This window comes from Phyllopteryx taeniolatus, chromosome 5 (genome assembly GCF_024500385.1).
Source record: "Phyllopteryx taeniolatus isolate TA_2022b chromosome 5, UOR_Ptae_1.2, whole genome shotgun sequence".
Taxonomy (NCBI): Eukaryota; Metazoa; Chordata; class Actinopteri; order Syngnathiformes; family Syngnathidae; genus Phyllopteryx; species Phyllopteryx taeniolatus.
This window is the reverse complement of record NC_084506.1, coordinates 14787087-14803095: the sequence shown is the minus strand read 5'-3', so window position 1 is coordinate 14803095 and position 16009 is coordinate 14787087. Positions and strand designations below refer to the sequence as shown.

Sequence of the window (16009 nt, the reverse complement as noted above, 5' to 3'; positions counted from 1 at the left end):
CATCAAAGTCACACAACAACATTTACAGATTTTGGAACTCGGTGCACACATAAGGCATTATAAGGCGCCCCGTCGAAAATGTAAGACTTTTAAGTGCGCCTTATGGTCATGAAAATACAGTATCCAGAGTCATCAAGTGTTTTTGCAGATACAGTAACATTCTTTTTTTAAGCTTGAAGTTGTTCTGCTTTTTTTTAAGAAATTCTATTTGTTGTGTGCTGACATTTAGAGTACTATATTAGTTTCAACAAAGTGGATATTGGTAATACATAAAGAAGAAAAAAGAAAAAAACAGTATATTAATAAATAAATTACACCATACACAAAATACCCACAAACAGAAGAAAGACCTATTTGTCAAGAAAGATTTTTACTCCTCATCAGTCAACATCTAATCGTACGGTGTTAAAAACTGTTACTGATAGTAAAATCAAGGAATGGAAAATCCCTAATTTGTAAAATTCAAAACTTGACTTATCTTTGCTGCATATAAACTACTTCTACATTTGTAAATCACAGTATTACTGTAATAAAATAAAATAAAATACTTTTTGTGAAGGAAATCACAGCTCCTCATTTTGATTCTATTTCTAAGAATTTCTTCCCAGTAGACTGCAAGGGGGATGCTGTGTCTTTGTGACGCTAACGGCTATAGAGCAGGACTCAAAGCCCATCCCTCAGGGCCCACTTGGTCTCAACATTCAGTCGGTCTGAGTGGAATTGCCTTATAGCTCAGTAGACAAAAGCAAAGAAACAGCAAACAGTTTATTATATTAATGCATGCAGATGTGTACACTGAATTGCCTTCACCTCATGAACAGCACAACACGTGAGGATTGAGTCACAGAAACAGAACATTTCCCTTACTGTAAGGAACAAAGAAGCAGTTGAGAACAACTATGGAGCCTCTTGTAATTGCAATGAATTAGATCACTTGTAAAATGCAAAATCCAGTTTTTTTTCTTTTCACTTTTTTGTTTCTTTCATGTTTTCAATCCTTATTTTAATTTTCATGCACTGATTTATTTCATTACCATCTCACTAAAGTTGCTCAACTTAATTCCAGTCATCCATATCCCTCAGTTGTCTCATTCTGCATTTATACTAGCTCATTCCCATTTCAGCAAATACCACTATACTCCGCTTACTTCATGTTTCTCTACCATCTATTGTTTTCTATATGTTCTCATAACCCCTCCCTGATCTGCCGTCTCCATCCTCCTGTTCTTTTTTCACTCCATGATTCCCTGTCTTTCTACGCACTGAATCCAGAGGGTTATACCTTTTCCCGCAATAGCTTTTGTCACTTTCCTTGATCCCTCATCTCTGTCATCTTTTCTCTCGCTCTGCATTGTTCTCTGGCCCATGCTTTCTTTCCCTCTATCTCTCCATTCTATTTCACACATTTTACTTTAGCTCTTTTATTCATCATGTATTCTATCCCCCCGACCCCACCGTCCACTCACATTTCCGTCTGTCATCGTCTCTGATGTGACTCCTTTCTCTCTCCTGGGCACAGTTCTTTTTTATGTTTTTTAGCATTTTTTCTGATGGATACACAAACAGCATATACATGGATGTGGAAACCAACACATACAGGTCTGAATTATATCTCGCATTTACAATTCTACGGCCTGTCGGCAACAACTTCAGTGAAATCGTTTTGCGGGTGAATGCACACTTATAGAACTGGCATGGAGCAGAAAATAACCAGGCCCATTACAGCGGGAAATGACTGACATCTAATGCATCACTTAGGTGGGCTTCTGTTTACTGCTAAACACTGCCCCTTATGAAGGTCTACTGCGCCACAAGAGGATTCATGTTGGGATTATTTTGATGCTATATGGGATTTCATTATGGATTAGTTCATTTTAAAAACCTGATAATACATATTGTGGAGCACCCATACTGAATATGCCAAGTATATCATTAACCTTAGAGTTATTTATTGATCAAAATCCTGAATGATTCCACGTGACGGCCACTTACCGGAAATGTGTATTTCGGGAAATTTGTTGGCAGTGGTGGTTATGTGTGTTTCAATACATTTGCCATTGTTATTTGCATAATCTCTTCTCACGTTGTTTCTATGAAAATGTGTAAATCGATTGTAAAATTAAAGGCACATTCTTAGCAGAAAGGCTAATTCTATCCAATGTTTACAGAACTTCGGGTGTTTTGACAGACGACAGCATTTTCAAAATGATCCCGATTCACACGGACCTGCAATAGCAATAGATCACTTTGTAGTATTTATACAGGGTCAGTAGTTGTGGCATTAAAAAAAATAAAATAAAATAAAAAACATGACACACAGGCACAGCAATTGCTTGTGCTCCAAATATCTTCCTTTAGCAATTAGACAGTTTTTAAAACTTTCAAACTTTGCATTGTCAGGCCCCACAAACCATTTACAGTCACATTCAAACAAATTGCAAAGAACACATTGTTATTCATTTATCTTCTGTCTTAAAGTTGTCACAACCATCAAACATGTTCCACAGATATTGTCACTCTATAAATGCCTAATCTATTCAGCATTTACTGTATGCAGCATCAAGTTTTCTCGGTCAAGGCACAATATTCTACAAAAAAAAAAAGAGATTTAGTCTCAGGCCAAGAAAGGATCAGGTGCTCTTTATAATCACACAGTTTCCACTGTGATCTCCTTGCTGCTGTCACCCAACCAAGAAGTGTTTACCAAGGAGCCAAAACGCTGCACCTATTTCAAGGCAGGCATCCATGTAGAAAATTCCGCACAATTCTCACGTGCACATGGTTGTCGTTAGAAAGTCTGAAAATTTTACATTTACATGCTTGTTGTCGGCGGCACGGTGGAGACTGATTAGAGCGTCAGCCTCACAGTTCTGAGGACCCGGGTTCAATCCCCGGCCCCGCCTGTGTGGAGTTTGCATGTTCTCCCTGTGCCTGCTTGGGTTTTCTCCGGGCACTCCGGTTTCCTCCCACATCCCAAAAACATGCATTAATTGGAGACTCTAAATTGCCCGTAGGTGTGAATGTGTGTGCGGATGGTTGTTTGTTTCTATGTGCCCTGCGATTGGCTGGCAAACAGTTCAGGGTATACCCCGCCTCCTGCCCGATGACAGCTGGGATAGGCTCCAGCACGCCAGCGACCCTAGTGAGGAGAAGCGGCTCAGAAAATGGATAGATGGATGCTTGTCATTATGTTTCCTTCATTAATAGCATTTTTTCTGTCTCCAGAAAAAATTAAGATTAAGATTTAAGATTTCCTATTTTATTGGCAGTCCTTGAACGCTCACGTGTGCAAGGCGGAAAGTGAAGTTAGTTTACTTGTCTACTGATGCAGCTACTGATGCAGCTACCGATAGCACAGTGAACCCCCGTTTATCATGAGGAATACGTTACAGACCCACCTGCAATAATAGGTTAAAATCTGTGATATAGTAGAGATATCGTGTAACACAACATTTTTAAAAATAGTTTTACCCCCCACCCCCCTTTTGCTTTAAACACATTGAGCTTATTACGTAAAATACACTGTTTAAACATTGCAAACATATTTGAACACAAAAAATGCACAGGTAAAAATGAATAGAAATATTGTCAATATTGTAGTGTCTGTTATATATGTGCTATTAAGAGGCCCCATTATTGTAATGACGAGATCAGTCCCCACGACACAAACACACATGACACGTGCAAACACATACACGTAAAAGCCCACAATCTGTCCTCGTACAGCTCTAACCAAAAGCAACAGAGGAGCTTTTGTCCACAGTGAAATTCCTCAAGCAGTCTGTGTATGCCTGTCATCACTTGCCCAACTATCACCATGGCGACTGCATAGGCTGCGGACATAGAGCTTGTTCATTTACACGGACTTGACAAGTGACAGTTGACTAGTCCTGTTCCAAGGATGTGGGGTGATTTATATGCACCCATTACAATTTGGTGTGGCCACAACCTATTTCCAACAATCCCTTCAAAAATAAGAGCTCTAAAAAGACTGGCACTTGGTCAGTTGGAGATGAGGGGATTTAAAAGTAAGAAACTTGCACCTTTATATTCCAACAATAACGCCGCAAAACTATAAAACTATTTTCCACCAGAATACATGTAGTAGTAATGTTAACACCATATGAGCTAATGGATAATCACAATATAGATACTAAATGTTCTCTAATTTGAAATGCTCTTTTAGTTATACCATGTCAACAGCAGTTTACAGCGTTGTGCGTAAGTGGCCATCATCCCTCTAAATGCGGATATACAGGCGAAATTGATCAACACTGATTTATAAACATGGTTTTTCCAATCTTTTCAAGAGTTTAAATGCACTGGCAGTGGTGACACGTGTGACCTCCCATGAGAGTTGACATTGGACTCCCACACCGCAGTCTATAGCCATTACATTCCCTTATACCATTTCACACTCCCTCCCACACCCTTTCACTCTGCCATCTCTCAAGAGTGCTGCCGATGAAGGGCATTGCTCGACAGTTTCAGCGACACACAGCACTCCGCTATACAAACTGCGCATTAATTAAAGTTTTAATCTAATGCACCTACTCTGTATTATTTGGAGCTGTACAGTGTGGCGGGAATGGCAGCATGAGACATGATTAGCAAGCTCAGGGATACCACGAGTGAATAAAGGCTGAGGGCCATTAAATTACTCTGACATTCTTTCCATTCATCAGACTGACAACACATCAATGTCAAATTAACAGGCAATGGTAATGAAGAGGCTGGAGATACTGGTTGACGTTTGCTGACAGTCACTGTATACTACAGCCCCATGTCAATTATTTGCTTCGTAAATGGCTGTGGTTTCAACGCAGCGAGCAGATACAGTAGATACAATGCTACTACATGTAGTGTATAGCTCTTACACTTCCTGAGGATCACTCACTGAAGGCTGCAGATTACTCTTTACAGCAGCCAAGCACTCCCCTGAGTCTAAAACGAGGGATTTGACATCTCAGCTGGAGTTCTTACACACATCAGAAGGTTATGACTGATAATGGTGTTGCTGTAATGGAAGCGGTGATATAAGCTTATGGGCAATTTAGTTATTCACAATAACATAAGAAAACATACACTAAAATTTACAGAAACAAGTTCAAGCATAAAATTTTTTTCCCTTCCGGACACTTCCTTTGCATATTTGTGTCGCTGCTTACTGGTTGGCCTAATTTTTAGCGAAGCAATCCATGTCATAGGTGATAGTCAGCTGCCAATATTTTGACATGAAACTCATGTTGTCGAATGAATCTAATTGTCAGCCTGCCTGCAATGCAGCTTCCTGCTCTGGTTCCCTCTGACACGTTCTCAAAGGATCCACAATCTATGCTGACGTTATTAAAATGTATTACAATAAAAATAAAGCCGCATTTGAACCCAGGTCCTCAGAACTGTGAGGCAGATATGCTAACCAGTTGTCACCGTACCGCCCATTAAAAAAAAAAATTATAATAATTAAAAACACCTAATTATTACAGATTTTACACACTGCATAATTTACTGGGTATTATGTAAACAAAGAGTTCCCTTCAATCTGATTAAGCAGGAAACTCATGACAACCTAATTCAGTGTTCAATAGATTGCAATTGAAATCAGATGAAGTGTTTTTTCCACAAAAAAGAAAAAAATATGCAGAGTCACAATATTGCAACCATTCTTAAAGAGTGAGAACAGAACAGAGCATAAGTCACAATTTCTGCAGTGCAATGATCTCTTCTGCTGCTGTTTTGAGTATTTATGAAAAGAGCATTAAAATCCACTTAACCCATATCCACTTCAGCCTACCCCAGCTGACTTCGGGCGTAAGGCGGACTACACCCTGAACTGGTTGCCAGTCAGTCGCAGGGCACATAGAGACACGGACAGCCATTTGCACTCACATTCACACCGTCACTGAGTGGGAACTGAACCCACGCTGCCTGCACCAAAGTCAGGCGAGTGTACCACAACACCATCAGTGACTGTTGTTATCAATCAAAAGGTCATAATTGTAAATATTCTAAAGTAATATTTTCAAACTAAATGCTAAAATGTGTTTACCATTATGTGTCTGAAATGAAGTTTCATAATTTGCAACCTGTTTTCTGGAGGTGGTGATTACATTTTTGGGTAGATGGGGTTTTTCCTCCTATTTTAAAATGCCTTTTCCACAAAAACACAAAGGCCTCTTAGTGTCTTCAGAGTTATTTTTTTTTGGGGGGGGGTCTTTTACAAACGATCCTTCTTGGTCACTCAAGCTGTCTTTACCGTTAATGCCACCGGAGAGGGCCTCATTATGTTGTTGCAATACAAGAGGGATCCGTGTGCCAAGATGAGGCAGCGATTTTGCATTCACACAATAGCAGACAGCAAAATAAATGGTGTCATTTCTGAAATATGGACAAATATGGATGCATTTGTGAGTGTCAGAACTTTTGCATGTCTTTACTGTTATTACGATTGTATAAAGACAATAATGTAATAGGTTTAATGAGTAGTTAGGCTCATTTATGCACTTGTGTTTTCAGAGTTTGAAGGGGAACACGTAAATCATGCAACTCATAATTTTATGCAGCTGTTTGTTTTTACTGTTATAAAAAGAAGTGTATTTCATGGGCTACCACCATTTGCTCTGTCAATAAGGATTGCCTTTACTATGAATGCCTAAAATTTAAAATCATCAATAACTTTGTGAAAATAGGACTAAGCATGGCTGTTTCAGCATGGGAGACATTTACCCTTATAAAACCAAGGCAGCATAAAAATTATTGATCAGATTATATGAAAATGACAAATGACAATTACAATTCAATACCTATATCCTATTTACATGTACATTTCAATTGAAACCTATAATATATGACTGCTTACATTCATAGAAAACATAAAACATGACATGTGCACGCTCTCAAATTGCTGATAAATAACTACAAAAGCATGAACACCAGGCAGTGACAACACAGAAGTAAACAGTAGTAAATAAATAATACAAATACAGTATTAAACACTAAAGTTTGCCTGTGCTCCCGCTTCTTTCTCCTCTTGATTTAAATGAGTGTAATGTCCACACTACTCCATTGGCCACCAATGCCATTGGCAACTACTTTCCTAATTTGATGATCAACACTCTTCGAATGTACCATGTTGAGATCCTACTTAATTGTGTTTTTTTAAATTATTTTTTTAATGTTAATTTCTGTTGTTTGAGCTGACATGGATATATCGGTAAATCGTTATTTTGTCACTTGAACCTAATGAAGACTGTTACTTGCAAAATGCTTGATTCTTATGCCCATGCAAAACAATATTTTCTGATTGAAAATAGGCGGTTGGGACTTTGTCAAATGTTAAACCTTGTGCTCGCTGATCTTTGCTCACACTAGTCATTCTACTTCTGCTGTTTGTCTCTCACAATAATGACACTTTAAAAGCAAGCCAAGATGAAGCCTCCATGAAGTGACTTTGTGAAATTTCATCGCTATTGCAATCCCCACACAAGTCAGCACACAATTTGACATGCTTTTTTTACTTATTCTATGTGTAAATTGAGACTCTGATGTGAGGATTTTAGGGGATTTTATTGCATTAAATATGCAGGACCCAGCATTGTGAGTGTCTATCGTGCAAATGTTCCTCTCATCACAGCAAGGATCCCGTCTGCCCAGCAGCTCTGATTAAACAACAATCCCTTGCAGAAGTAAGCATTCAGTTTTGATTATGAAGTCTATAAGAAGATGGGCAAAGCAAAGAGAATATTGCAAAACGAGTTTCATGTTTCATTTCTGTTTCCAGATTTCCAATGCTCAGCCTCAGGGTTTGACTTGAGATAGATGCTGTCTTGATCCTCTCGAGTTATTGCACAATCCACACCTTTTTCTGCCTGTTTGGCATTTTACTGACCTCTATCCTTCTGCATTGCTATCCATCACTACATGTGATGCCCTTTCTGTGATGTTCATGAGGAGCATTTTCCATTTCTCATCTCTGTTAAAGGCACTTGATCCCACTCTCTCTATTGTCCTCTTCTGTGATTGCAATACTGCATTTTTGGACAATTGCACACAGCGCTGCACTTGTATCTCTCTGTCATTGCAAAATTCAATTACATATTAAACAAACAATAAACAGAAAGAGTATCTGAGTATCAGACTGTCTGTATCTACATGTTTAAGGCCACTCTAATAAAAAAAAATCTAAATACTAAAGGCATAAAAGAATACTGCAGATATCTAATTGTCACCTCAAACAATTATAGCCCTGATGTAATCAAGTCTCCTAAGAGTCACGAAAGGCTGATCTCTGGCTATAATGTCCATTTATAGAAGCTAAATGTGGACACAGGGAAGGAAGCAATCATTAGTAGCGTGGAGAAGCACATGGACCGAGGTAAACGTAGAGGAGGGGAAGTGTGGAGGGAAACGCAGTGCTCAGGTAGCTTATGGCGGATATTGTATGCCTTATCTGTCACCTGCAGGTCTGTGCTCATTATAAAGGGAAGCAGTGCACGTGCGTGTGTTTGTTTATGTGTGTGTGTGTGTGTGTGTGTGTGTGCATGCGTGCGTGCGTGTGTTGTGTGAGTGAGCGTGTGTGTTGTGAGTGACAACATACACCATTCAAATTGTAGCGCTGCAATAATTCACACATCTCAAAGTAAAACTCATTGAAATGAAAATGTAAAAAAAATAAATTTTTTTTTAAAAAAAGCTCAACACCAGTCTAAGCATATTATTTTCAGGGATGTGGATTACGGTGATACGTAGCTTTTCAACATTCAATTAAGCAGTACTGCAATAGAGAGTGCAGGTGTGTGGAAACTCAACAATCTAACCCAATCTGCTAAACGGCAAGGCTGCCAAAGTTCTTCAAAGTGTGAGATAAATTACAGATTTTCCTGTATCAGTCGATATCTATATCTGGCAATCAATATCATCAGGTATAGTGATGCTTAAATATCACAGTCTTCAGTTGTACTAATTTAATGGGGCGGCAGGGTGTTCAACTGGTTAGCACATCTGTCTCACAGTTCTGAGGACAGGGGTTCAAATCCCGGCCTCACCTGTGTGGAGTTTGCATGTTCTCCCCGTCCCTGCGTGGGTTTTTCTGCGGGCACTCCGGTTTCCTCCCACATCCCAAAAACATTCATTGGTAGGTTGATTGAAGACTCTAAATTGCCCATAGGTGTGAATGTGTGCGCTAATGGTTGTATGTTTATATATGCCTTGCGATTGGCTGGCGACCAGTTCAGGGTGTACCCCCCCTCTTGCCCATGGATTGCTGGGATAAGCTCCAGCACGCCCGCGACCCTTGTGAAGATAAGCGGTACAGAAAATGGATGGATGGATAATTTAATGGGGTACAAGAACTACTAAAAAGCATAAAATCAAGATCAGAAATAAAAATCTCTACATAGGTTTGACTTCTGCTGAATACAAAACATTTAAGACATTTGGGCAGGATGTAACATAGGATTACAGTCGCACTGGGTCAAATAGATGCTCGTTTTACCCAATCTCAGCAGAAAATAAATGACTGTTATGTGTGCAAGAGCATTACTATCAAAGCCCATCAATCTATGTTATACCTTTTTTTGCCCTATTTTTTTCTACTTAAAGACTTTTCTCTCGACAGAAAAAACAAAATCATCAGTGGGACTGAAACACCTACACGCAAGGATTGTCAGGGTTTGGCAGCTAGCAGGAAGCATCTCAACTTACATTCAAAGAGTGCCGAAAGTGTTGACAGAAGCCGTAGAGACCAGCTGACTGTGTGAGGTGAGGCTGCCAGTTGTACCAGACACAGAATAAAACTTCATAAACAAGAAGGCTTCAAACTCACTGACATTGGTGATATGAATGTACACCGACCAGCCACAACACACAGTATTGCTCGAGCTGTATCAAAGATTCTGCCTTTACAAACTTAATAATGTTCTCGCTGACAGTGTCAATCAAAACTGACCATTATTGGCTTTTGAAAGGGAGCATATTTGTTTCAGCTTTTGTGTTAGATAGCATTCTATTGGGTAATATGTCACAATGGTGTGGCTGGTTTGTGTAAATACAGGTATACATTCATGATAATCCTCCTCAAAAGAGGAATGAAATCATAACCGCTTACTGTACATTGCGTTTGGTATGAAGTCAGTCGGACAGTTTTATTTTGAAGTCATGTTGAAAACAAGATTTGACATCCTGAGCCAGTAAGTGTTGCTAAATTCAGTGTATGATGCTATGGAAATGGAAATATTGAATCTGCAAGCCATCACTGTCTCTTGAATATTTTGCATTGTCTATCTATTCTGTACTTAAAGTGCCACAGAATCCCCCAAAATACATATTTTTTTGTTAACTATTACAATTTTCTTTAATAACACATGATGCTTACTCAAGCTTGATAACAATTTAACTGCAATTAGAACCCCAAATTTAACCAGTATAACTAAGAAGCCAGTTGTGACACTGCACATTTAAACAGCTAAATTTGAAAAGTGGCAGGTTTTGCTGCCATCAGTTTATTTGTTTGCCTGTCTGATTGCATAATTATTTACAGAATTGGGGTAAAAAGGGCCAAGTAAGAATCTATTCAGTACTGGGGCAGATCTGTTTTAATACATCTATATATTTGATTACATTCCTGATAATAATAAATAAAAAAAAAAAACGTGCAGCCACTGATACAGTAAAGTGTATACTGGTGCTACAGTTTTTGAATAAAGTTAATAAATCAGGATTTGCTTTAACGTGTGGCTACAGGTGCTAGTCAGACATGTCTTAGAGGCATTTAAGGTAAAAAATTTTGCTTTTTGTACAACAAGCTGCTCTTTGAAAACTACACGGAGAAGACAAAGCCAGAGTTTTCAGTGGAAATCTTGGGAAACATTGAATGGACAGAAAGAGAGAAGAAATGTGTGTTGCTGAGCCTCTAAATATGAGGCAGGCTTTATTCAGACTTATGGTGACATGAACTTTTGATCAACGAACTCGTCTTACCTGCTGTACTCAGGCAGAGCTCCTCGTCGCTGTTATCCTGACAGTTGTCCTGACCATTACACAAAAAGCTGCGGTCTACACAGCGGCCGTTTCGACACTTGAAGCGGGCCTCAGAGCACACCAAGGGGTTACCTGCTGTAAATAAGAGAAGGAATAAGATTTGTCAAAAACCTGTCTGCTTTGCTCTGACCTTTAACAGCATGCTAAGGAGCCTCAGGTTTACAGTACCTTTCATCAGGACATCATTCAACTCACACAAGTAACAAATGTCAAGGACAGTATGCTCACCTACAGCATATATATATATATGTATATAAAAAAAATCCTGTTACTCGCCATTGCGCAAAAACTACTTCATACTTTTGTGGCTGCAAGGCTGAATTATTTTAACTGTCTGTGGCAATCCTGACACATTGATGCAATAATTATTGAATGACCCCTTGTCCAGAAGGTTGCTTTTCGAGTGCTGATGAGAACTAGAAGTTATTGATCATATTTATTCTACTTTGGCTCACTGTACTGTATAAATAGGTTCAAATATAATTTTCGTTACTAGAACCATTGTACCCTAATCTATATAGCTCATGCTGCCTTAAAACAACATTACATTCAAGGATTACATAGGCTGAATATACAGTACATAATGGGAGGCAAAGCCTTCAGACCTTCCAGTTCTGGTTCTGAGGGCAGACATGGCTGTTCTGTATATTTAAGAGCAAAACTAACACCTAGTGCTGCAATTCAAGGGCAATTAATTAATGGTTTACTTGCTTTCACCAACACAGCTGAATTTGTTCTGGTGGACCAGCTGTCATATGTATGTACAGTAGCTATCACTTTTGAAAACTGAGATATAATTATACAGTGATGTCTGTGTTAAGAAAGGAGAGCAAAATCAGATGGAGAGCTGTCATTTAGCTATTTTCTCTGACTTTTGAACTTTGAATCTAATGAATTAAAGCATTTTTACAAGGATTTTTTTTTCTTCATTCAGTGGTACCTGGTATTGACTTCAAAGACGTGCATTGTTTTTTTTCTACTAAGAGGCTGTTAAGCAATGTGGTTAGGGACATTTCTCGTGTTATGAAGTTCAAATCACCAACAACTGTAACGACATTGCTCTATCCCTGAATTTTGTTGGTCAGTACTAATTCTTATCCCGATATATTTTGCAAAGATAATTGAGTTCACAGTTTCAGGATTAAAGTTATTTGGATTCAAGTAAGGTAAAATAAATCTATTATTATTACATAAATGCCTCAAAATTCCTTGATCCGAAGCACTTTGCTGGACTGCCTTTCACCCTCACCTTCACAAACGGTTGCTGGTGACTACCATATAAGGTGCCACCCTGCTAATTAGGAAAAATTAGGGGTTCCATTTCTTGTTCAAGGATACTGTGGCTTTTGGGGAGCCTGGTTTTAACTGGTAACCTTCCACTAATGAGACAGACATTCTAACATAATTCAAATGAAGATTTTCTTTTGTAATTAATAAACATCTACATAAATATGTCTTATGTAAAATTTGGAAATACAGCACATAGTTAATAAGCATAGAAAACTTACATAGCTTTTAAAAAGATAAAACATGATGTTTTAAGAACAAATTATCATAGTTTCTATGATTGTTTTCATATTTTATAGCAATCACCAGAAAGCTGGAATAATTACCAACATTATTTATTATTATTACTGAATTGACCTGTTCACAGTCAGCTGGAGCCTATCCCACCTTTTGGGTGGGAACGTTGAGTACATCCTGGACTTCTTGCAAATCATTGACAGGACACATATTGACAATCATTCAAAATTTAGAACACATCCATATTTTTGGAATGAAGGAGGAAACCTGACTAAAACACACCCAACCACTGGGAAAGATGGTTAAGCCAAGATTCAAACCTGCATCCTCTTGAATGTGAAGCAGATGAGCTAACCCTTTTGGATGAGTTATCGGTGAGAAACCTAATAGCTCCAGTATACCAAATAACAAAAATGTTTAATACATCTTATTTGTTAAAGTAGAATACGAACTATGAAATAATAATATTTTTGTAGTACAAAATATTGTAATGTGATTGCTACCGCCTTATCATGGAATCTAATAACATTAGCCTCATATACATGGCACTTGTTAGATGTGTTTGCTGTGGGAGACTTACTGCAGTTTTCCTCATCGCTCCCGTCAGGACAGTCACTATATCCATTACACTGGAAGCGTCCAATGATGCAGTGGATCCCATTGGCACAGGCAAAGAATGTAGGTGCACACTTTGACCTGACTTTAGCTGAGGAGTGAATGGTGGGAGAAAACAAAATCACACATTAGTCTCCTAGCAGAGGAAACAAACTAAATAAATCAATAAATTAAAAAAATTAAAACAATCACAATATATGCATTTTGGTTGGACTCATCCACAACCTACAGTAGGTGCAAAGCAAAGATCCACATGACACAGTCATACCTCTGTTTTGAACATAATAAATTTTGTTTGTCTGAAGCATGGTTTTTGATGAGTGATTCAACACCGTTCAGATGCTTACCTATGGTGCCAGTGTTCCATTACGTTAAGAGGTCGTCAATAAGGCAACTGACCACAACTGCTCGCTAGACCACAGATGCGTGCAAGCTCATTATGTATGATCATTTCATAAGAACATACAGTAGTAGAAGGGCAAGCAGAAAGCAAGTTTGCATCTTGAACTACCGAGGAAACCTGTAACTGCCATATTGCAGTGCTTTGTTTCAGACATAATATCCAAGACTTTCCCAAATTTTAATGATCATATGGCAATTATTCATTGTATCTTTTCTACAACAGGTTTTTTTATTTTATTTATTTATTTTTTTTTAGTAAGTACAGATGGCCACTGGTTTCCATGACACTTGTTTTGTAGAGTACATTGCAAACGGGGTTATCAGTCTTTTAAAATGGTGAATTAATTGTTTCAATATTAAAACAAAAACATTTTCTAATCCGGAGGACGTGTATGTGTGAGTATATCACATTCATTTAATAGCATGTGCTTTGGCTGTTCAGCTGCCAGTCGTTTGCAGGATATTTTTTTATTTTTTATGTTCAATCGGATTTAAGCTTCGATTACTGGCCGATGCCAAACAGATACAATAGAAATGGCTGGTTCATTTTTTAACCAAGGTGAACCAATCAGATTTCAGATTCAATAAACAGAGCCACCTAGAATGCTCAGGGTGATGTCAGCATTTTTCGGTCCTCTTATTGGTTCAGAGCTACTCGAGTGGGATTCCCCTACATTATATGAAACCTGTGACTTTGGCAAGAGAGGACAACTGTCGGACGTGATTGAAAATTGCTTTTCAAGGCAGACTTTTCACGAAAAACTGGACTGTGAGAATAAGCCAGTAATAAGTACTTAAAAATAAGGAGTTACTTTTCAATCACCCTGAATATAGGAAAATTGACACTCAAAAAATTTCAAATATTACTAACATTAGAAATACGACTTAGTGATCACTACTTGTAGTATTTTATTGCCGACAGAGAGAGACAGGATGCTCACTTCAACTCTAATTGAGCAGAAAAACTATTTTTATTTTTCATTCCTTATATAGTTGTTACTAGAGAGCTACAGAAACTGCATTTCAATTATTTGTAAGTACTGACTATATCGAGCAGTGAAAATAAAAATCCTTGAATGTTGAACTAGACATATCAAATGCCAAGGGCACAATATTTTCAATAAATAACAATGTTTGGGCAGTGTTGTTGTTTCAAATAGCAGAAATATATTTGGTAAAGCAGGAGGTTTAGAACAGCAACAGCAAGGGGAGCGCTTGTCGCCAAGATGAAAAGTAATCCGCAGAACAAGGGACGGAGCTGCGCTTGAGTCCAATCTGTCTGTATGTACTCTGGGAAGCCTTTGTTTACCTGGACAGCACACCCATAACCACCCAAAGCTCATTAGGCACGGTGTATCATGTCCACTGGAGTCCAGGGAGGAAAGACATATGGCTCTCAGGTATATGGAAAAAAAAATAGGGACAAAAACAGAATGTACTTGTATACGAAGTTTTACGCAATTTTCGGATTGTATTCTTCCACTTTCCTTCTGTCTTTTCCCCTACAGACATTATGTTGCATTCTGCAGAATACATGGCTATGATTTTCTCGGTAAAGACAGCTCTGTGATTGCTGTGAGAAACTATTATTCACTTCCTGTCTCATCGACATCCTCATTACCACACCTGCTGTTGGCAAGATTTTTCTGACCCAGTGTTTGTGTTCCCAATTAACTCAAAAGTCGCATGAAGGGCAAGCGCTTGAAGGGAAATTTGTGGGTGGGAGAGACAGCAAAAGGATGGGGCTTAAGCGCTTTGATGAATTCGTGATGCAATACCTATACTATGAAGTGAGTGGAATTCAGAACAAGACAACAAATATTATGAAAGAAAGCACTAAGCAGTTCCAGTTGAAGATGTGGAAAAACAGAATCATATTAGTATTCATTTGTTAATCATTTGAAGGTGTCCTATTTCACTTTCATTCAGTACCCTTACAAGCTGGAAAACGCTTACAGAGCAATTGACAGAATATCGATCCTGTTTTCTTCTCTTTCATTCCCGTGTTTCATCATTTGACATTTTAAAGCTCTGTGCCAAATATACTTTTTCGTCTCTCTGTAGAACCTCTTCACTATGAGAGAGCAGAGTGTTGGGCAAGTTCCAAACTTAGTTTGAGTGTTTATCAGTGCAGCACAAATGAGCATGAAACAAAACAGTCAAGATGAAAATATCGAAAGCAGAGTATGTGACTGATTACAGTGGAATGCACAAATGGAGGATATAGTTTTATAGTGGATCTTGCACTTGTACAGTCTATCTGAGTTAATTTAGGTTTAGCGGGAGAGCACACCCTTGACAGATCACCAGTCAATCACAGAGCTGACTCGCAGAGACAGAGAACCAACCTTACATACCATCTTCAACTGACCAAACATACTTTTAAATGGATAGTTATGGACTCAGGGAGAACCAGAGATTACCTACACAA

At 38.5% G+C, this 16009-nt stretch overlaps 1 protein-coding gene across 1 annotated transcript in view; it reads right to left on the bottom strand.

Moving 5' to 3' along the window:
* Positions 1-16009, bottom strand: part of ldlrad3 (low density lipoprotein receptor class A domain containing 3) — a 101733-nt gene that overhangs the window by 46240 nt on the left and 39484 nt on the right. The window contains exons 3-4 of the mRNA XM_061773581.1: positions 13142-13267; positions 10978-11112 (exon numbers count right to left, since the gene is read on the bottom strand). Coding sequence (XP_061629565.1) covers positions 10978-11112; positions 13142-13267 — 261 coding nt within the window. The remainder of the gene's footprint in view (positions 1-10977; positions 11113-13141; positions 13268-16009) is intronic.